The 24290-nt window shown below is 38.4% G+C and overlaps 1 protein-coding gene across 1 annotated transcript in view; it reads right to left on the bottom strand.

The window, feature by feature from the left end:
- Window positions 1–24290, bottom strand: part of MOXD1 (monooxygenase DBH like 1) — a 49744-nt gene that overhangs the window by 18117 nt on the left and 7337 nt on the right. Inside the window, exons 2-4 of the mRNA XM_063153439.1 lie at window positions 18638–18784; window positions 17063–17230; window positions 16616–16699 (exon numbers count right to left, since the gene is read on the bottom strand). Coding sequence (XP_063009509.1) covers window positions 16616–16699; window positions 17063–17230; window positions 18638–18784 — 399 coding nt within the window. The remainder of the gene's footprint in view (window positions 1–16615; window positions 16700–17062; window positions 17231–18637; window positions 18785–24290) is intronic.

Raw genomic sequence — 24290 nt, forward strand, 5'->3', positions numbered from 1 at the left:
TAACATGAAGTCATTCTTGAGAGGTTGGGTGCTCCAGCCTGTTTATGGCAGGGATGAGCTGGAGGGCTCTCAGGGGTGCTCCAGTGCCCCCAGTATAATTACACCACAGAATTTCTGCATAGGCTAAAATTATTTAATTTCCATGTAAGTGTTCACTCCCTGTTTGGATGGGTGATGTTAAATCATCTCTGTCAGAGATGATGTCCCTGGGGCAAAGGGGACATTATTTTGCATTTCAGAATGACTATATTCCACAAAATATCAGCATATAAAGGAGAGTATTAAAATGAAAGTGAGTTTTTCCCTTGCTTTTCCTTTCAAAGATTTCGTCCCATTCTATCATATCTACCTTCAAGTTCAACAAGATAAAGATTAATATTTTCACAAGGAAAGTAAAGCTTTGACAATGCAGCTCTTAAGATGCAGGGTGCCATGCAGTATTGCATTTCAGTATTAGGAAAGAGAAGGTTACTTAAAACAGGAAAAGAATATATATGCATCCTAATTTGCATCCCTTTCATTTTGCAGGCACATCCATGTGCTACTGGAGGACAGGAACAGGGTAAGCAGGAGCAGTTTATTACATTATTAAAATATTGTCAACACGATTTCTCTCTCTGCATTTTGTTGAAACCACTAGATTAATTACAAAAGAGGAAGGGCAGGAGGAAGCAGCCAGAGCCTGTGTGCACCAAGGCCACCCTTGCTGACATGAATCTGCAAAGTTCATTGGAGTTGGACTCTTGGAGAGGTCAGATGCTGCTGAGCACCCGCATGTCCACCCAAGAAGAGCACAACCCACTTCACTGCACTTAGAAATCAGTGGAAGGATGCCAATTGATTCAGATGCACCAAAGTTTTATTCTGGAGGGAAGCTGAAATACTCCATAGGGGATCATCTGTACTGTTCTCAGTAATCCCTGCTCAGTTAGCATTACCACCCTTGTGAATTACTGCACTGTGGAAGTAAAAGGTATTTTTGAAGAAGATTAGTCAGTTTTTCCATGAAATAAGACTGTATTCCCCAATATACCAGACCGAATGACAAAGATTCAGAAATCCATTCCAGCTTGATGTTGCTTCTTCCCTCTTTCCATCACACACCTGCATATTTATCCAAGTACTGCAGACCCACAGTCAGGACACGGCAGCTTATACATTAAATACTAGAAGGTATCTCTAGATTTTTGAAACTCTGCATACTGTATATGTTAGTCAAGAAATGGTTGTGGGAATGTTATCCCTCTATCTAGCAAGAAAAACAGGAACTTTTGTCCCAACATGTGATAGCTCTGCCTGCTGCTACAAGATCCCAGCACCTGCTGTGCTTACAATCACTACTTCAAACCCAGCTTCCCCTCAAAACAATGGGACATCACCAAAATTAGAAACTCACATCCTGTCATTGATTTTTAGTGTCAGTTACCTAAACAATTACAGCACTTCAAAAAGCAGTTTTGTTCGGCTTTCTGTAGTGAAGAAAAGGAAATAAAAAACTAGAACAAATCCTTACACATCTTTCCAATGCATCTTGTAGGAAAACTTACATTCTTCAGATGCAGAAATAAATAATGAAGAGCGGCAGTGAAGGCATGCTTTTCACATATTTTTACTACAATCTGGTTAAAGAGAAATTTCTTTTTCCCCTTTTAAATAGCATATAAATAAGAAAGAAAGAAAATACTAGAGAGGTCAAAATTCTATTTTAAAAAATTTTAGGAAAATTTCATTAATCCCTCATTGTTCCAAAATGCATGGAAGTATTTTAATGGGTTCCTCCTTAAGGCTCACAGCATTACTGCTAAATGAAACAAGAGAAGGTAGAGGGCCAGAGCCCTTAGACACTTCTCTGATCTGAAAAATAACTAACTGTATTTACATACTAGGATAACTTCAGCAGAAAAGAAAATTTAAAAATACAATCCCATATTCTATTGTAGTGTTTAACTGGAGCAGGGGTTTAAATATGCCATTATACATCCCAGCTGAGTTCTGCCCTATTTGCTCAGCTATTGGTCATTTTAGCTTATAGAATAGATTGGTTATTCAGGTTGCCTCATACTTCCTCTCTGATTTTCCACAAAGTACATCTGTACAGATTACTTTGTTCCAAGCCAAAAAGAAATTTCTAAACCTCCTTTTTTTTTCTCAAATAAACAAAATATTGTTTTCTGGCCAGCCTTACAAGTAATGATGAACAACAACTGAGTTTCTCAAATAAGGGGCCAAATTCAGGAAATCATTAATGCATTCAGAAGTGCACATAAGTAGTCCTAGATGTAAAATCAGTTGCTAAAGTAGGTACCTATAATTAAGTCCCCAGATCAGGGCGGCTCTTTTACCAGAGTACTCATAGCCTCAATGAATGATAACACAATTTTCAGAGCTCTACTTCTCCTGGTCTCCAGTCACAATGATAGAGGACCAGCCCTGAAGGGTCACCAGGACTGTTTTGTAAATTTGTGCAACTTTCAGGATACTTATGGAAAGAAAATTATTCGAAGTGGCACACTAGGGCCACTTAAGGAGTGAAATACACACACAAAAATTGATAAAAACAGGCATAGTACATAATATTCAGTAAACTCTGCAGATGTAAGTCAACAGCTAATTTTTATTTGGACACATCAATATTATACACAGCCTTGTTTGCTCTCTTACTACAAGGGCACTCTAAAATGACACCTGGAGCCAAGCAATAAGATAAGCAATAATTGAGTAATTTAGATGGGATGTAGTGAAAATGGGAATCCACCTTTCATTTTCATTAATTATGAAGAAACCTGTGACTTTGAAATGTATTTCCTTCCTCTGTCCTTGCCACTTCCTACCAATCTCTTGTTAGCCAAAGAAGTAAAGAAAGAAACTGAAAGGTGACTAAAAATGGAATATGCATATAACTACCTATCTTCCCCAATTTACCTCATTCTTTGAGGACCATCTGTGGAATTTTCACTGTTGCTGACACGCAGGGAAGACCCAGCTGTCAGGGTTCATCTCTTTGCTGTGTTGTGAATAAGCCTGCAGAGATACTGCACCACTGGGCACCTCAGTGACTTCTTCCCCTGCAGGCAAAGTGCATTTTCTGCTTGACATTTCCTAACTGCCAGAGGCATGGAGAACAAAAGCCCTACATCCACTCTACATCAAATTGCCCGAAGTGTTTGGGATTGCAAAAATGTAAGTGCATGCAACAAGGCTCAACCTCCTCTGGTTTTCATGAAACCTGCAGGAAGAAGATCATTATTTATTATTCATGATCGTTTGCTTTTTGCTTCTTTCTCTCCACCCTTCTTGAAAGCTTGGCCAAAAAGTCTTTCAAACTGAGCAACTGACATACATGAACCACACTTCCACTAACAGAGGTAAAAAATAATAGATGTACTATTGTTTACGTACTGTATGTACATAAACCCCCAGCACTTCAAATCAGGGTTCCCAAGGAAGGAGGTATTTAAAATATATCACATTCAAATGTAAGTGAAGGTACTGTCTTCTGCAACCAAAAGTATGGGTTATGGTCATAGTGATTGGTTTGTACTCATCAGGCAGGCTGAGAGGTTTTAGAGAGCTCCCTTCATGGTCCTGAATCTCTTAGGACTTGAGAAAATGCTGACTTTCAAAAAATACAAAATAAAAAAAAAATCTAGTTTTTCTACTGTTAAGCCAGATGATATGTGTGCTGTTCACCTCTCATTTCAACAGGCTGACATCACATGAACAAAGAAAATGTTTATATCTTCTCATCCTCAATTTTTCTTCCTCTCTTCTTTGTTTCCTATTATCACTTTATCTAATGCACAGTCTGAACATTGTCATATGTTTAGGGGTTTTTTTCCTTATAAAAGAAGCCAAAATTTTAATATAACAGTGCTTTGCATCTCAAGCTGATGATAAGCAGGGTCAAGATACTAATGTGTGATGTATTAAACAGGAGGAAAATGCAAACAGTTCAAGTGGTCCAAGAAGTTAAATTTCCTACAAGTTAAAAACATCTCCAGAAATCCAAAAGTCTTTCTTGCTTATTCCTGTTTTCCTACCTTTTTATTTGCTCTGATTTCTTTGATGGTAATAAACATGATTTGTCTTTATGCCTTCTTGTGCAAATGATGAAAGTTATTCAAATATATCCATAGTCTCACCTTAGTGTCCCCATTTAGAAAATACAGCCCACCAAATGTCTGAAAACAAAAACCTGACTTTATTTTTATATATGGAAATAGCAGCAGGTTTCTGATCTGCTGGCAGCAATGTTACTACACTAAAATGTCCGAGAAATTAATGATTTTTTTTTTCTGGCTCAAACAGGTAATTCCAAATCAATCTTACATTTTAAAGACATGATGGTATGATATATTGCCATGTAAATGATTCTGAATAAGGCCTTACACAACACCTCATGTAGGTAGACAGTGGTGCCACAGGGAAGAAAATGTAATTCTTTAGTCTCAAAATGGAGAGTAAAAATTTGATTTTTATGCTAGCACTGCTACATCTAGGAGAATTTCCAGTCTGTGGTTGGTTAATTCATTTATATGAACTTGCCATGTCTCTGATTAACTCAGAGCAAAAAGTGATGGCTGTGAAACTGAGTACTGGCTGAGTTCACTTGAAAATTTTCGCTAAAGACCAAGTCATAGGGTCTCTGCTTCCTGTACTCCTCATCAGGAAGAACTATTGCATGCTTACTGATTACTTTGGTCTTTGTACATCTTTTGAAAATGTGTACCAAGCATATATATTAAAAAATTATCTGACTTAGAAAACTTTTTCAAAGGGTGACATGATTTCTTCTTGTTAGAACTCATCAAGGTTTTTTTCTGAGTTTTTAAAAGTGTAATTGTGAAATTATCAAATATTTATCCAAACATCACCCTTAGGGTTTTAGATTTTCTTCAGCAGAGCACATACTTAAAATATTTGGCTTTATAAAGTTAGGTCTTTTTCAGACAAAAAAAAATGTATTCCAGAAAAAACCTGTCAGTAATATGGCTTTATTTTCCTATAAATATTCTGAAAGAAAACCACCAGACGTTTGTTGCCTAACACTGCTTCTTGCACAAAGCCCAGAGGTGTGCTGAGCTAAAACAAGAGCTGGAAACACGCCTCTGGGCTGGGGTAGATGTTGAAGTCCCTGACTGCAGGATGGAGCAGGATTTTAGCACCAACAACTGAACAGCTATCTCACGTTAGCAGGAGAGCCTGCCTACAGCAGAGCCACATCTGGGACACAATTACGGTGCAGACTTTCAGCCCAGAGTTAAGGCATTCTGGGGTCAGGCAGGGACCACCCTCCCCATGCCTCCACCCTACCCCATCTGTCAGAAGGCATTAAATTAATGCCACAGAATAGTTAGAGCTGAAAGAGACACTTCCAGTGCTCAGCTGGCTGCAGTCTAGTGTGGACTAGCTGCTGTAATCTTTCCTGAGATCATTTGCACATAACACAGTTTAGTGCTCATTCTGTTTTCCTCACTGTACAACCCCGACCCTAAATTCAGTCGCCACCTCTAACAAATCCATTTAAATCATTCTATATTCCAAGGGCTTCTGCGTTTATACTGTGCCACTTAGAAAGGTGTATGTTTTGGTGAGTTAATTGCAGGAAATAGAGCAAAGCCACTGCTTCTGGTTCCCTCATGGTCATCAGGGATGATTACTTCTGAGGTACAACAGGGAGGTACAACTGCTTAACTTAAATTGTCTTTCAAAGGTAAAAATGTTAAACCAAATTATTCTCATACACATTTTTCGTACTTTCTAGCTGGAGAAAAATCTAACCTGAGCATTTAGTGACAGCTCTTGATTTTTGTATTTGAATAAAAACAGAGATGTAGACAAGAAAAAGGCCCAGGCAACAGAAACCATCCCCAGCCCTAATCTCATAATGTGATTAGGTAAGGTTTCCTTGGAGGATGGAAGTTTTCCAGACTGAAAGCTCTATGCAATCTAAGGCACTGAAATTTGTGCGATTTGTACTTAATATGTGTGGAGGGTTTTTCCCCCTTAAAGTGAGATTCAAATAATAATTTTAATTTGAAATAACAATGTAATTTGATTGATTGATTGATTGATTGATTGATTGATTGACTGAAGCTGCATTGTTGGCAGTTGAGTTTACCTGGTTTTGGGCCCTCTTTTAAATGTAGAATAAGAATTCTAACAAAACTGAGAAGGAAAGATCTTTACCACATGAATGGAAAATCTAATTCAAAGCACAGATATTTCCTGCTCTTGGCGTAAAAAAAGGGTTTGTTTACTCTGTGACTGTGTTGTTCAATGAAAGCTCTTATTTAGGTTTTATTTCTATACAGCATTAAGAAGTAATTACCATACCTCTGTTTTAAGCTTTAGAAATTTTATTGGAAAAAAATATGTACTTTCAGGTAAAACCTAAGGGTTGCTGTGCTTTTAGCTTGGAGAGAAGGCGATATATCTAAATTTACATAAATCTTTCTATCCCCATATAATCCTACTAATAATTGCACTGTCTATCCAGAATTTCTGCAGAACAACTTAAATATTTTAATTAAGAAAGAGGAATCAAAACACATAATAAACAATAAGCCCAAACATTTAAAAACACGAGTTAGAGACGGTTTCTTGTTCTCTCTGTTATCATGCTCATTCTTAAATTTTTATTCCTAATTAATTACCTGGAACTCTGCCACTCCTAAAGAGTTTCAGACTTTAAAGACTTACAGTAATTTAGACTAAATCCAAAAGAAGTTTAGCTCAAAGAAATACCAATAACACATTGTTTCTGCCTGACGTACGCCTGAAGATTTAAGATAATGCATTTACTAATAGTTAAGAAGTATAACCCTGAGGAGAAATCTCATAAAAAGCTCAGGTCAAGCAAAAACATGTTTCTTTTGGTTAAGCATCCTGGCAGTACACTCACTGTATTCCTAAGCAGCAGAGCCACCGGCAGTGGTTGTGGTCTAAAGGATGACCATAGTCTCTCAGCATAGTTGACACACTTCAAGCAGAATTAATTGGCAATTAATCATGAGCATCATTACTTCCTTATGAAAACAGTATCATCATAAATTAATATGTAACCAAATATGTATCAGGCCAAATATCTAAGGCCAAAGTGGGTAACCAATAAAGAGTTTATAGTTATTCAAGAGGAACGTACAATTTGAACAGTATAAATAATAAAGTCAGCGAAGGTACTCCCATTTGTTCATGGCATCACCACTCTTGCACAGCAATGTCTATTTCTTTGAGGGCAAAATGGCAGAGGTTTTGATTCTATTGTAGAACTGCAAAGTAATTCCCTCGATCATGCAGCTAAAATAACATCACACTTTTTCTCCTCCTGCTTATGAGTGAGTGCGCAGCTTTGCCTGAAGACAGAACACATGAGAATTGACAGCGTGTCCCTTTCTTGTTTTGCACATGCAGAAGTACATTACCAGGAAACATGTTTTCTGAAAGTGACACTCGGACTTCTGTGAGGGGCTACCAAAAAGGACCATATGTGAGAAAAACCTAGTGTGCTCGGATACTGAGCTCCCAGAGGAGCCACCAATTTGCACATCCTGGCACCTTCAGTTTGAAGGGAAAGCAGGGGATAAAGTAAGCACAAGGCTCCCAATTTTGACAGGACAGCCTCCAGAGCAACACTCAGGAACTATTGCTCATAACCCTCTAAAAATTTGTATCTTCAGGGTTAATATACAAACATAAGAGAGCTTACAAATAAGTAGTTAAGTAATGATCACCTTAATACTATTTCCACGTTTTCTCACCCAGTCAAATCCTGGTATACCCTTTTGCAGGACTTCATCACCCATCAACACATGCAAGAAGTCACACAACAAGGGTTATTTTCAGATTACATGATTCTTTTTAAAAGTCTGCAATAAAATTATACCATGGCAATTCTCTAGAAACCAAAACTGTGATTGGCACTTCATAAAACAGAAAGATACAGTTTCAGTCCCAGCAACTTAAGACACAGTAATAGAAAGATCACAGCAGCACAGGAAGAAGGAGAAAGGGGGTTATGGTCAGTTCATTGCACACCTTGTTTCTCCCACTTCTCAGGGAGAGGAGTCTTCCTCCTGCTCCAGTGTGGGGTCCCTATTATGCGTGATCTCCACGAGCTTCTCCAATGTGAGTCCATCTCATGGGCAACAGTTCTCCGCAAAGTGCTCTAAGTGGGTCACTATTCCACAGGATGCAGTCCATCAGGCACATCCTGTTCCAACACAGGTCCTCCACAGGGTGACAGGTCCCGCCAGGAAACCTGTTCCAGCATGGGCTCCTCCACAGGCTGCAGGTGGACCTCTGCATCCCTGTGATCCTCCATGGGCTGCAGGAGCACAGCTGCAGATGCACAGCTCCATGGTCTGCACCAGGGGCTGCAGCAGAATCTCAGCTCCAGTACCTGCAGCAGCTCCTCTTTCCTCAGTGACCTTGGGGTTGGAATAGCTGTTCCTCTTCTCACTCTGCTATTCACCAGCCACAATTACATCTGCACAATAATTCTTCTTTTTTTTCTTCTTAGATCTGTTACAGCAGAGGCATTCCTACCATTTCTGATGGGCCCAGCCTTGGCCACTGAAACATCCATCCTGGAGCCACCTGGGACTGGCTCTGCTGCACATCAGGCAAGCTTCTGGCGGCTCCTCACAGAAGCCACCCCTGTAGCTCTCCTGCCACCAGAACATTAGCCATGCAAACCCAATACAGTCTGCTACGTGGACTGTACGTAACATGGTGTGGAGGCATGTTCTGACCACTGTCTGTCTATTTTTCCACTGTTACTTATGGGGAGTTTATGAATCTATGCTTTGTTCATAGCTGTGACTACTGCGCACTGCAAGTGAAAGCAAAGAGGGAGAGAGTCATAATATCATTTTCTGAAACTACCACCAGTAGCTGGGGTTGCAGATTAAAAGATTGGTACTGAAGAGAAATACTTCAATTAGATGAGAATAGATAGTTCTGCTCCATTTAAATACCATTGGAGCAATTTAATTTGCCTTATTGAAAATCTGTTTAAGATGCTGCTACAATGTGATTTGTCTGAATTAGAAGGCTGATCTTTAGAAACAATGCCAAGATGCTAGCAGAACCAAGCTAGGTTTGTTTTGTGATCCATCTACACAAGTCCCATCAAGAGAGATTTTACTACCTATGAGCCTGCTATTCTGGTATTTGCACAAAAGATACTTTGGAACTGCTCATCTAAGGACAAATGCTGCTCTGAGGTGTTTTGTTGCCTGCTATGATAAGAAGTGCTAGATGTTTGGCTGCAGACTATTTTCTTATCTTTTCAGTGCCTCACCTAGACATAGGTTTACTTTAAAATCATATATAAAGCTAAGAATAAGGAAAAAAAAATAAAGACATGGCACAAGACAAAATAGGGTTAATATCAATGGTCCAATATCAATATCAAAACCAATATCAATGGTCTCCTGAAGAACACCCCACAAATTCTCTCAGAATTGGGAGGTAAAACTCAGAGGTCTTCAAAAAACTTTTACTTCCCCCTTTTCATGCTTACTTTTGGTCACATTTTAAAGTAAGACTGTTGTCATCTGACATTTATTTAATCAAAAAGTCACACAGCACACATATTTTCCTACCACCTGCTGGCATGGTCAATACGTTGCCATAATGGACAATGTTGCTTTTATTTAGAAAACAAAAATCGAAGAAAATGGATTAAATTAACCAGACATTCAACTTTGCTGACGACAGAAGTAGGTTATTTTTGCATGTCAAGTATGGAATAAATAATGCAGTAATAACTGCATAATTTAATAATTCTTTTAGTTAAGATACACAAGTGAAATGAAAGAAGACTACCATAAAATAATTTATGTAAGAAATAGAAAGTTTGGTAGGACAGCAAAATCGGTGGTCATATATAATTTAATCTGTGGTCACAGAACGGAATAATACCTCAAGCAATTTTGCATATTAAATAATTTAGCAGAATTTGAGAAAATAATGCATTTTTGTTATTTCCTCCAACAGTGCTTGGGAAACTTTTAATTTTCAGCCTGTTCAGTTACATGAATCTTAGCACTGGAAAGCCTAATGGGCCAATTCAGGCTTGCACCAAAGAGCCAGCCCTGCAGATCAAAGGGCAGATAGCTTACAAGCTCTGCAGCGTAAGATGATTGTCTGGTTGCCAATCTAATTTACTTGGGCTGAAATTGCTTTGCAGGGGAATGCATGGGAAAATATAGAACATTTGTTTATGTCAGGCTGCATGATGCAATTTGCTAGAGTTATCACATTTAGCAAAATGTAAAAGTTCAAGCCAGAGAGTAACAAGCAGTTACTGTCTGCTATCACTCAAGTTAAAAATCAGTGCCCTCATTTAGGTACTGCAGGCTACAAGCTGCCCTTCTGGCTTCCAATCAATCAGTCTCTTAAACTGGAGTCCCTTTGTATTTTCACACTGAGGTCTTTGGTATTACTAAAGCATTCCATTGTCAAAAAGCACAGTTACCCATGGCAACAAGTTTTTTAGAGTTTTTACTTCCTTATCAGTTTGCCCCAAAACAGAACATGAAGATTAACTGGCAGCTGCTGGTATTTCTAATACAGGCCTTTCTTTAATAGAAAAGAGGCTCCCTCTTCTAAGGACATCAGCAATGGAAAACTTTAGTGCTATATAAAAATATGCCTAATGTAACACTTCTCAGCTAATGCTAAATAATTAAGGTTTTTTCCTGCTTTTATGATTAGCCTGTTTCACTAGTCACATCATAGGCTTAGTGCCAAAAAAATTACACAGGGCTGTGGTTGAGAGAAGATCATTTTTCCCACAGGCAAATTTTTTTTTAAAAGTATTATTTTGCAATTTTTGCTTTTATTACAGTCTCTTCTCTCCCCTGACCTTTTTGGTTCAGATATATCTCTCTTGATTCATTCATCTGGGTGTTACTTATGCAACAAAGGCTGGTGGTCTGGGTTCTCTCATCCATCAGTGGAGAGATTGAGCTCATACATTTCTGACAACTCCTCTAGGATGATACCAACAGCGAGTTTTGCCACTGTAAGGTCAATTAAGCAGCTGGCTCAGGCCCATAGATAAGTCAGGTTAGATGAGAGGAAGCCCCTCTCTATGGCTGAAAATTTACTGTCTCTAATATGTTGCTTGAGTATCCATACGTTGTACTGAAAAGATATTGGATTTTGACCACACAGCTTAATTCCAAGTGTGGGGATTCTTCCCCATTTCAGCAGAGCTAAACCTGCTCACACCATTCTCATAAGCAGGTTCAAATAATGCATGTGGAAGGACTGCTTTATACAGGAACCAAAGGTTCTAAGAGCTTACAAAATGCAACTACTATCCTCCTTTCCAATGCCAAATGCCCTCTACTAGAAGTCCCATGTAAAAAGTTCTCTTCCAGAATCAGAAATATTTTATGCTCTTGGACACAGCCACATCACAGCATTTCTGCTGGTATTTCTCTGACTATACTAGTTCTGAAACAACCTATAAAGTTTAGAACTAAGGAAAAATGAATTATTCTTAGAGAAAAGACATGCAGATACAAGTGACTGTACTACCCAATTTTGGGGTTTATTTTACATAAAATTCTTTTCCTACTCTTGGAGGAAAATTTAATATTTGACATGGTTTTGACAAGGGGATTATTACTAATGAAGCCTGAGGAACTACTTTTCCTGAGGAAAACACAGTGTTTTTGAAAGAAATTAAGAAAACATAGCGGGGAAATTTACAGCGTTGGAACTAGCACAGGCATGCTATGCTGAAAAGTCTCACACAAATAGATTTTGGCACGTCTGGCATGCAGGATATCCATACCAGTCTTTCACCAGTATGTACTCTAAATTTCCAGTTTACACACAGCATTAAACACTTTGTCAGGTGGAGAGGGAGACCACAGGTCTACAGGATTCACAAAAAATGTAGACAGTAGAAGAAACATTGTATCTTAAGGTCTTTTAATTGCAGCAGAAAAAACAATCAAGCACATGGAAGACTTGATGTAAATGCAAAGACAGAGTCATGAATCCTTAGCAGATGCAGTTATTTGAATAAGCAATACAGTTAAATTGAAGTGACAGAAGACATGGAGTATTGAAACCTAAACTAAAGATAGTAATAAAAAAGAGCTGCATCTGTAGAACAAGCTTTGAATACAAAGCAAGAGCTGTGTTCATTGAAACACTGGGAAGTATTTCTCATGAATGTGAAACAAATTTTCACTTTCTTGCTGCTGGTAAATACATTCATGATGCCTGCTCACAGCAAGGAAAAAATAAATTCAGCAAATAGGCTGAAAAAACCTATCAGCAAATAGTCTTAAAACTTGTCAAAATAGAGAGATGTGTGTCAGCACACATATATCCACATACAGTGACAATCATGAAAATTGGACATCTCAACAGTACAAAAATGACAAGACTTCAGAAAATCCAGTTGACTGTCACTGAATAACTTTTTTTTTTTCCAACTGAATGAGCAAAAAGAAAGCGACAATCCAGGTAATTTACAAGGGGGAGCATACTGCAGAGACCCATTTTCAGGGTGTGCTCCCTGGGATGATCACCTCTGTCTGTCAGCCCTGCTCCCAGCCTGGTGCAGTGGTGTCTCTGCCTGTGTGGGCTCTTCACACCCAGGAACCTGCCCTCAGCATGGCTTTAGCAGAGAGACAGAAACACATTTTCATGCAAAGGTAGGTGTGTGGACCTGCCTGGATGTCTGCTCTACCAGTGGATCCGCTCTCCCTCCTTCTAAGAGGTCCTGCTGGAGTGGAGTTTCTTCCTGAGGTGCAGTTGGCGAAACCAGAGAATTTTCTTTAGGAATGTGATTAAAGGGCACATTCAAGATCAGTCAGAATAATGACATTTACAGAGAACTGCAAATAATCCCAGCAAGACATAGTCTTAAACCCATCGCCAGAAAGTCTGGGCTAATAAGTGGAATGCATTTTTCTAAGAAACCTACTTCTGAGAAAGCTCCTAGCTAACTTCTGCATGGGAGAAAAGTGAAAATCCCCTGGGTAGTGAGCCTGAGGCACACAGCACTGCCTGAAGCTCAGAGCAGCAGAACAGGTCAATGCACAGTACAGAGCTGCAGGAGGAGTTTGCAGACAGGCAGCCGAGTGCTCTCCATGTGAAGAGCAGCCAAAGTCCACCACTCTGGGACCACTGCAGGGCCATCCTGCAAATATCTGATTTGAATGCCTGCTATTACCTCCAAGCAAGCCCTTTCATCTGTTCTGCATATATTATTTTCAAAATTTACCTATTACCCTTACAATTAGTTCTGTTAATAGAAAATGCTCTGGGGGAAAATCCTATAGAAGTTTAATAAATTTTTAAGGAGCAACAATTCAGCCAGGTAGGCAGTTTAAAGCTGAGGAGTGATGCAAACCATTAGAGCCACAAAACCAGCTCAGTGCCAGGTTTTGGTTGTTTCCTGTATCACTATTGTCATTTATAGCATAACTGACTATTATGCCCAGTTATTGAGAAGCTGTCCTATTCTGTTTCATTTCTTAGCAGTCATGTCATTACGAGCTGTCTCTCCAGAAGTTCCTGGAGGCATTAGAAACAGAAGGCATTGTAGGGACATGTAGGAGGAAGACACAATCTCTTCCCTGAAGAGAATGTTGCAAGAAATCTGAAACAAAAGAAGATTTAACAGAGAAGTTCTAAACCTGAATGTCTGTCCCTTTATTCCAGTGAAGATCTGTTCTCCATTGGTAAATGCAGAATAAGGAGAAATTACTTGTCCATGTCCTTATTCTACCTCTGAAATGAACAGAAGATTACAATCTTATCTGTTGCACAATTTACATATCACGTAGAGCAGCTTGATCAATGAAAATATGCTGTTTCCCATTACCTGTGATTCCTGGAAAGTAACATGAATATTATCTAAGGAGAAAGAAAAGACCTAAGGTCTTACATAATTTATCTTTGATTAGTTCTGAGATCTCTTGCACTAGTTATTTCTTCATCTTGTGCAAACAGAAGAAACTAAAACACTACTGCAGGTGAACCCTAAGACCCATGTGTTATCAGGCAGCCAGCTTTGGCACCATTAGATTGTATTTACAAAACGTATTTGTAAATACCTTAAATATATTCTGGTTTAAAGACAATATTTTTTTAAATAATGCATCTTTAATAGACATTAAAAACGCTTTAAACTCAGAATCTGAATTCAGAATCTGGTATTTGTTAACCAGAGACAATTAAAAGTCTTGACCTCTACCTTTAATGACAGGTCTAATTTTTTTTCAGTGTCCTTCAGTAAGACATCATGCTTTCCAGATGAAATTGGTATTTAAGAAGTACTTGGTTATAAAGTCCTCAGAGCAATTTTCAAGAAGAAAGAGAATGGTGGAACATAGGAAAAAAAATTCCAATTGTGGCTGATGCACCTCCTTGAGATCCCAGGTCACCACCAGATTTACACACCAGTGTACACACTGTTGATGGCACACATTGTCCAGCAAGAGCCAAACTGAGCAGTCCAACACTCCACAGAACCATACAGGAGCACAGAAATGGCCAAAGCCAGCTCACATGTACACTGCTGAAGCAGGCTAAGTTGTGCCACAGACAAATCTGCACCATGTCTACACCTCTTTTTTTCTGTCTGCAAAAATGAGATGCATAGGTTTGTGTGAAAACCGTGCTACAGAGGGAATCCAGCATCAACATCCATGTAAGTATTTAACTAACCCGGACAGTTTGATCAGGGCAGAGAGCTCATCCGCCCTCCCCTTTGTGGAACTCAAGCTCTGTTTGCACAGCTAATATCTCCCCCAGTAGCCATAAGCCCCATCCTTTGTGTATCAGCAGGCTTTAGGAAATGTTTAATCAGTTTGCAAGAGCACATAGATACAATTCCACAACAACCCTCTATGTGGCATCTGAAAGTGCCACTTAAAGGAAAATATAAGTTGTGCCCCTGAGAAGAAAGGCTATGGAAGTGTTCCTACTTAAATCTACTCTCTTTCTGTATTCATTTTTCCCTCTCTAAAAATTTTTAAGCCACAAAATTGAATTTTCTTGCTTTTGTGAAGATGGAAAAATCACTGAGGGTTTTACTCTAATTTTTAACTTTATAAAATAGATGCTGATTTGAAAATATGACTTCTAAAACTTCAATACTTTTTATCCATTATTGTAAAAACAAAGAATATAAAATTATCCTGAAAAATCAATCAGTGTATTTCTGAGCTAAAATCTTGTTTTAGCTTCAACCAAACACTATTTTTTAAGGACTGAGCAACTGTATGTGCAGTCATGCAAAGCATTTAGAAAATAAAATCAGAAATTATAAATAATGAATACTTCCAGGGAACTTTTTTAGCAAAGCAGCAAATACCTACAACTTCCACCAAATTTAACATGAGAAGCTTGATTTCTATACTACCATTTTAAAGGTCTCTCACTTTAAAGCAGAAAAACTAGGGATCTTGACATACATATTATAACACAACAAATTCTCTATTTCATAGAGTGAAAGTAGCTGTCACAAATGTGATTAAAGATAAAGTACCTGAAGGCAGAAAATTGGGCCTTGCAATTGTTCATTCTGATAAAGTGTAGAAACATGCAATATTTCAGAGTAATTAAAAGTATTTATCATACAGACATTGATATCACATGTTAAAGTTCTCTGAATTAATTAAAAATTTCAGTCTTACTGAATGCACTGAAGAAATATGCCTGACAATTGTAACAAAACAGAAGAAGTAGAATTCTACACAATGCATCTGTGGGTTCAAAGAAAGATAAAAATAAGGGCCAGAACTATCTCACTGAGCTATCCTCAGCATATTAGAAAAATAAGAATTTGTTGTTTCATTAGGTCTTCAGTATATTGCTTTTGGGGAGAAATGTGAGAATCATCTTTCCCTCAGCACTCAAGCTTTCAATTTAAAATAGAAAGAAAAGTTACAGAATGTGTTATAGGAAAACATGTTTATGCATATGAGTTTTCAAGTCACCTAGGATCCTGGTGAGCTTTGTGTGAATGTTTATTCACACATTTTCATTATTTTTTAAATAAACAGCAATGTTCATCTCTTTTTGAAATAATATTTATGTTTTAAACTGCTGAAAACACTGGTGTGTGTTCTTATGTGATGTACCCTGGCTCCACACTGGTCATCACAAGAAAGACGACTGGAATCAAATAAGAATCTGGCCCTTTATTTAAACAAACACCACCATTTAATTATTTTTTAAATTTAAAATTACTATCTGTTAAAAGAAATTCATTAAATTCCTATATAAAAGTAAAAACTTGATGTAACATGCTTTTAGACAATTTTACTTAGTCCTTGTCAGAAATATTTACAGACACAAATTATTTTCAACCTCATTTTCTTATGGGAGAGAGGATGAAGGAGAAAAGAGCTGCAAGAAAGAGGCTCTGTCACTGTTCAGGGCAGTTTGAAGGGCACACTTGAGCAAGTTTCTGGGCTCACATACACAAACACTTGATCCATATTTGTGAATACAGGAAGAAGTCTTGTTTCCCTCCAGTAAGCAGTGAAAAAAACTTCAAAAGTGCAAGAACTGATTTGAAGTGTAACTATACTCTAAATTCCTCTAAATTTTCTGAGTCTGAATCACTCACCTTTGTCACGTGATGCTTTTCATGTTGTACAGGAATCTTAAACATTTGGCACCAATATGTTGTGTCCTTGTCTGGCACAGGCACCTGTCTTAATAAAAAGGGCACGAACACAGTATTATCATAGAATCACAGAGTGGTTTGGGTTGGAAGGGACCTTAGAGGTCCAGATCCAGTTCCAATCCCCTTGCTTTAGGCAGGGACACCTTCCTCTAGACCAGATTGCTCAAAGCCCCATCCCTTGAAAACTTCCAGGGATCCACAGCTTCTCTGGGCAGGGTGTTCCAAAGCCTCATCAACCTCACAGTGAAGAATTTCTTCCTTATGTTTAATCTACATATAAAAGTCACACTACTCGTTGTGTGAGTCAAGGCTTTGGCTACCGCCTTATTCCCTTCTCCACAGAAACCCACAGCATGTAGGTTTCTACAGCATGTAGGAGTAACTTACGTCTTTGTTTGTCAAGTCAAAGTACGGCAAAGAGGCGGATGAGACTTCCTCTCTCTCAGGGTTCAGCAGGCGCAGACTCTTCGTACCACGATTCGATCCGTGGTAATTTTGCCCTGCTTCTCCCATATCTTTGTGGTGGTAGGCCCATATTACCCGCACTGTGCTCTCCTGAAAAATCAAAGCAGAATGTCCACAAGGGATAGGAGCAACATCTTCCTTACATAGTTCCTATAATTCCTGCAATAGCTGTGACACAGGTGTATTTAAGCAATGACAATGTATGCTAGAGGAGCAGTCATCTACCTACAGAATGTGGCCTTTGAAATAGATACTGTTTTATACTCAGTGGGTTAACTGGAAATACACAGAAATTAAATTGTTCTCTGAAAGACTCCTTCCCTAATGTTGTGAACTGAAATCATATCTTCAAATGGCAGAAAAGACTCATAAAGAAGTAACAAGCTAAATGCATTACAAACATTTCTCTAGAGATATTACTTATTTGATCAGCAACCAGAATGTTTCCCCACCAGACATTTTCCAGGCTCAAGTCTGTGAAGATGTGAACACCTTCAGTGAATTGCTGTCCTTAGATGTTATGGAAAATTAACATTCAATTACAGAACAGATTTACATATTAAAAATCAATCTACAGCCACTACACAGATCAGTTCTCTGTAAACGATTCTCAGATTACAAGAATGACCCTTGAGACTAAGTGCTATAATAAATCCTGAAGTGTCTCAAAATGCTAAATTATACTGAGAATTTGGAGCAGGTGTGCAAACCAGATACCCACTGACTGCCTGGGAAACTGGTGGTTTATACAGGTGGCATTTGCTTCCTGCATTTTCAGCCTCTCATGTTGCTATAATTGCATATATTGTAAAAACACAGATAATTGACATAGTGTTTTACTCCTATAGTAATGCCTCCAAAAGAAGAAGTAAACAAGCCAAAGCAGAGAAAGCCTTGCAAATCTCTCTAACCTTTCTGTCATTTCCAATACCAAAGTCATCACCTTCATGTAATTTAAGATTATGTTTAGGAAATAGCGCAGCAATCCCTAGGGCAACAGAAGAATTTACCATGAGAATTATTTTACCATGGGAAGTTTTACCATAATTTTTTTCACTCTTAATTTTGAATAAAGAAATAAAGCAAACAGACCCTTTAAATATATATTCTCAAATTTTTTAAAAAAATTTGTTTTTTAGATCAATTAAAAGTTAGTGCAGAATCTTAAAAGTATTTCTCAATTTGGCCTCCCTTGAATGGTTGTAACAATGGCATATAGGACTTGATGGCGCAGAAGTATCTATTTCAATCTTGTGTACACTTGTTAGAAATTATAGAACATAATGTATTAAAGTACAAAAACAAAGAAAGCTGAAATTTAAACATAATAGTTTAAAAAAACTAGCGCAAGTATTTTACCTGAGCAAACAGGAAAGTGAATTTCTCTAATTCTGTCCTTTTACTAAAAAGATATTTCAATTACCAGCTTAATAACCATACACACATTTATCCTGTGTTAATTACTTCATCTCTCTACATAGAGTCAGAGACTCTTACCGTTATGCTCTTGTCATTTGTGTCACAAGTGTGCAGTTCTCTGCTAAAAGCCAGTATTGTATGTGTACTGTTTTCCATGGCATATTCCAGATGGTAATCCTGTTGAGGGTCCTTTTTTAGTACTCTATTTTCATCTGTAAAATAATCCTGTTATGAAAGAAAGGTGGCCCATTATTAAAATATAATATTAAAAAGGAAACTCGATGTACAGTACTGAAGCCTTTTTCAAATCATGTAAATTTCTGCAGTGTCAGTTTTGAATTAAACATTAAATTTGAGGTGGCACTGAACTATTTTTTATACAAAATCTCCAAGAAAGCAACCCTCCTGATAAACAGCTTCAAGAATGCTTTAGGTAATTTTAGCAACATGCTGCCTGTATGCAACTGCAGAAATAAAGGTTGGATCCAGCAACCAAGAAGCTTTATTTATCATAACTGGGATGTCATGAGCTCCAGGAGAAATTAAAGAGAGAATGAAATTCACTTAATATTTGCATCAACAATAGTGTCACTCCTTTTTTTCACAACTTTTCCCATGTTTTTTTTCTTTCCCACAAAAAACAAACCTCTTGAATGAACATTGACTGGAACCAGAAACCCTACGGCTTAACTAGCACGAAAAGTGCTCATTTCATACAAAAGCTGCTGGGATTAGGTTGAGGTTTTGGAAGAGGCAAGGGAGCTGTTTGTAAGAAAGATGCTTCCCATCCAGGGTTCTGCAGAGGCCCAGCACAAAGGAGTAGCGTGGCAGCAATGTCAGGTCATTAACCTCCTCACCCCGGATTCCTGCAGCTGGGACCCGTCCCTCCCTCTCCTCCCACCCTGGCCACCTAGGAAGGGCTGGCCACTGCCTCAGAACCACCTCCTCTGGTCACCCTCCTTGGGGTTTTAGGCTGTTTCTGCTTGCTTTGGGGTAGGGAAGGGTCTTTTAAGTAAGCAATGTATTTCTCATGCCAAACAGGCTACTGGCAGACACCATTAATTGTGTGGTGTCTTTGCAAAATAATGCAGCACTGTCTGGTCCCAACAGGCATTTATTTCTGTATCTGCTCGGACCTCTGTTCACTTTTGGACATTTCTAACTTTCCCCTTTCAGTAAGGTTGAGGTAACCAATCTGAAAAACAGTAAAAGGTTATGTCCAAGTATTTTGATAGCAGTAAAAAAATAACTGAAACTTCATTAATTCACTAAAGGGTCATTTAGGAGCTGTAATCTTAAACTTAATTCCACCCTAGAAATCTGTGTGTGGGCAAGACACCAGAGAGTTCTTCTTTTCCTGTCACCACTTCTTACAAATACAAATGATTAAGTACATACATGAGAGAATAGGCAAATGGAAAAATAATCACTAAAAAGAGCAAAACACAGGCCTGGGACCTGAAAGAAAGTGAACTGATGAGTTGTATTTGTTTAGAGAAATAACTTGGATTTGCTGTTTTCCAGACAGAAATAATAACAGTTGTTTTGCAATGGTTCTTTGAAGATAGATACTTTATGGGATCAAAACCCTCCACTTTTACCATGCATCAGAACTTGGGAAGAGGCAGTGTATTGCCTATGCATTAGTACAATTCCTGCTCTGAAAACACTCTTCTGTGGAATCTCCATTTCCATCTTTCAGTAAGCGTTTGCCTGGACAAGAATTGTAACCCTGTGAACATCAGTTTTTCTTGAAGTGTGATATCTTTGCTTAAATGTTACCTTAAATTGGAGGAACACATTCTTAGTGAATGCCCCCACACTTTGAAATATTGAGGAATACAAATTCAAGAGCAACTTTTGCTCATGTGAACAGACTCAAAGTCTCTGCCTGAAACCAGTGTGAAGGAAAGCTGAGAAATGTGAAGAAAAGATGTGCACACTCAAATGTTTTGTGGTAAACTTCACAATTTCATGACAAGTCTAGAGGACACAGCTCTAACCAGAAAAAAACCCCTTTGATAAAGTCCTGATTTCCATGAGCCTGAGGCAAGAATGCAACAATAATGCAAAGAAGTTCTGTAATTAAGGAATAAGCTCAGATATGCCTTGATAACGTGATTGTCAGTGTAATTATCTCACCCAGCTGGATGACAGTCACAGACAGGTCACAGTTCTGGCTCACCAAGAGGGGCCCATTTTATGGCTGGTGAATGCTTTGGGGAAGGTGGCCCCAAATCCCAGGCCCCCAGAGAGGACCAGGCTGCTCCCCATGGGATGAGAACTGCACTGGGAACTCACACTGCTGCCTGCTCAGGCACTGGGTGCCCAACCCTGCTGTCAAAAATGAACAGAACCTTGCTGATTTCAGTGATTTCACCTGAAATTATTTGGTGGCTCGATGTAGCTAATGCTATTTTTACTTCCTTTGTTGAAAATTATCCAGACGTTCATCATAAAAATAAAATCAAATTATGTCACACAAAAAATGCCACCAACAAAATCCCCCAAAATAAAACAAAGAACAACAACATAAAACAGCAAAAACAAAAAGCCTGAACAACTCAAAATTTGATTGCTCAACCTCTCACATGAAAATGGTTTGTGTTCCAGTTTTAAAACAAAATAATGCCTCATTGTCCAGGAACCATATGAATCTCTCTCTGTTCACACAGAAGGTTTTAAGTCAAACTATGTAGACTTTGCTCAATTTACTCATCAAAGCTTAAAAGCCTTTAAGATGCGTTTATGTACAAAACAGAATGAACAAAAGGTTTTCAAAAATGACAACACAGTGACAATCTGCGATGCCACATCTTTTTCAGCCACAATTTGGAAAAACCTGCCATCTGGAAAAGTAAAAAAATGTTACATATATCTATGTAGATATATGTCTGTACTGCTATATATATTCTATGGTTCATTTCAGAGTAGAACAATAAAAATAAAGTCCTGATGCCAAAAGTCCTGGTGCAAATGCAATTAAAACCATCACATTTGGACTGCCTACACTCCACTCTTTTATCTAGTCAAAGGAGAAAGCTGTATAGCTCTGAAGGCCTTTGAAATGTGGCAGTACAGAGGATGGATCTACAGAGCCCAGAGAGGGTAAACTGGGCATTTCGGTTTCAGTTAAACTAAAGGAATATAAATTTAATTTGAAACTCTCTCAGGTCCCAACTACTATAACACAGAGTTTATCCAAATTCACAAGTTTCACTTATTTAATTCTGTAAAGCAGTGGGATGATTTAATCCACAGTATTGCAGAGCTTTGATATCTATCAGAGATAGTTCTAAAATGGGCTTCTGGAACAGTTTATCCTTCCCAACAAGCAGAAAAAGGCTCTAACATGATACAATCTTTTTTTACACAGATCTGGTTTTGCTACCCCAGACAGTTCGGCAGAAAACCTGTGTCTTTTGTAGGGTAGATTATACTGATACAAGTCCCCTGAATTTCATGAAGTTCCAACAGATCTACAGGAATTGTCAAGTCCTGCAAACTGGATTTCTAAAACACTCTCATGTATGTGGAAAAACCCACAATATGGTTTTATATACTGATTCTGTACTTGTATCCAGGTTCTCCAGACAAAAATTATATATCATATGTTTAATAAAGTTTTCAAATTACACATCAGCTTTGCAGAACTATAAGAATTAGTTAAAGAGAAGAATAAAGTAACTTTATTTTTCTATTTGTTCTTTAAAGACTAAGTGTTTAAAAAAGCTTCACAAGTGTTACTGGTCATGCTACATGATAACAAAGATGTCTGTTTCAGGATTTAGGTATGTAAATTGTTTACATACCATTGTTTAAATTTGTTGTACACCCTTTGATGATATTGCATAAAATGGCATATTGAACTCTGAACTAAGTTGTGCAATCCATCAAATAATTAAGTATCTCCTTCCTCACATTACCTAAAAGTTGAAATAAGATATGGAAAATGAAAAATCTTCCTGACATTACAAGATATTTTATGCTCTTTTCCAGATGTGCGGCAGATCATGTTATACTGTTTTTCAGATACCATTAGCCACTCTCCTTCTTAAAAAAAATACTTTGTGGCATATATGGTTTCTGATTTCTGTTCCACAAACAGTCAGGGAGAGTAATTTCTTAAGGATGTGAAAAGATGCTGGTTTCTCCTTTGAGAATGCAAGCACAGCTGCAGAGGGAAGCCTGACCCCAAAAGCCCCACCAGCTGTCATCACACACTGAAACAGGTGTTTATGGGACTCTCCCCCCAGACCTTTACAATGTACAAGATTGTTTTGTTTGTGATATCAGTTTCCCGTCCTAAATTATATATATCACCTTTCAACCTCAAGGAGCATAAAATAATTCTCAGATTGTGGCCCCATCCAGCAATTGCCTCATGAGCTCAGCTTGTGAGAAACTCAGCCACCCCATTTATGTGCACTGCCTTTCTCTAACTGGGCCATCACTGCTGCTCCAGCACCAGTCTAACACTCAAAAGTGGAAAAAGGGACAAGTCAGGAACGGGAAATGACAGGAAAATAAGCCATCTTTCTACTTGTCCTCACTGACGTTCTGCAGCCAATCCATGGAATTTGAAACATCCCTGTCCTGGTTTAGGGCAAATTTGGGAGGAAAATTCCAAAGGGGTTCCTCTAGAAAGCAGATTCCGGCTGCCCCTCCCCCAACTGGTTCAGGAAAAGATTTCCTGGGAGAAAAGTGGAAGAAAACTGTTTATTTAGCAAAGTATTCACAAGCATAAAAATTGAATAATATCAAACAATAAAACCTCTTGCTGTTCTGAAGAGATGGCAAATTCAGGAAGTCCTTGTCATGGGGCATAGCTCAGCTCACTCAATCTCTTATCCATCCCTCCTGTGCTGGAAAATGCCATGTCCTGGGCCCCAGTGAGCCACATGTGTGAGCTCCTGGTGTTTTCCTGCATTTTTTGATCCAAAGCAGGCTGATCAGTTCCAAGAAAACAGTCCAGGGAACTTCTCTGCCTCAGCTAGCTAAAAACTAGCTAAAAAGCAAAGGAGAACTCTCTCCTGCTCTCTCCATGCTGCAGACACCACAGTGAGCAGGAATGCTGAAGCTCTTATCTCTGCTTTTGAATACAGTCACCTCAGACATTCCAGTCCTTCTCCCCACTTTACTCAGATCTACTTTGAAAGGTGCAGAACTTAACATCCAGCATGAACAGAACAGACAACTGGGGATACAAGCATGATAAAGTCACCCTAGAACAATCCCCAAATTACCAAGCTGATGCCAATGACCAGGACCAAAGAGAAGCTTGGCAAAAAGGATCATGAAGCTGTAACAAAGATGAAAGTTGGTGTAGGAGAGGATTTATCTTAGTATAAATAGGCTGGATAAACTGCTACGGTAAGGAAAAGAATGGAACCAAACATTTGTTTGAAATAAGCACCAAGTTATGCCTTTCTGGGTTTCCAAAAAAATAACTGTGGTTAACATTTCTCTTTTTTTTATTGTTGCATTCAATTTAAATGGAATCCTGCTGCTCAAGGTTCCAGTACACGCTAGATGTTACCACCTAAAAGAAGCTGGTTTTACACTGTATTTGGCAAGAACCAAACAGAGCATGAGTTTACAAATAAGCAAACCAAACTGTTTTGCAACCTCAAATAAATTTCAGCTTGAGTTTCAGGCAAAGATCTTACTATGTTCTTATGCTGGGGAAAAGCAGAGCCCACTCACAGCAGCCAAACATGAGGCAGGAGCC

The sequence above is a fragment of the Melospiza melodia genome, chromosome 3, assembly GCF_035770615.1.
Source record: "Melospiza melodia melodia isolate bMelMel2 chromosome 3, bMelMel2.pri, whole genome shotgun sequence".
In the NCBI taxonomy this organism is placed as follows: domain Eukaryota; kingdom Metazoa; phylum Chordata; class Aves; order Passeriformes; family Passerellidae; genus Melospiza; species Melospiza melodia.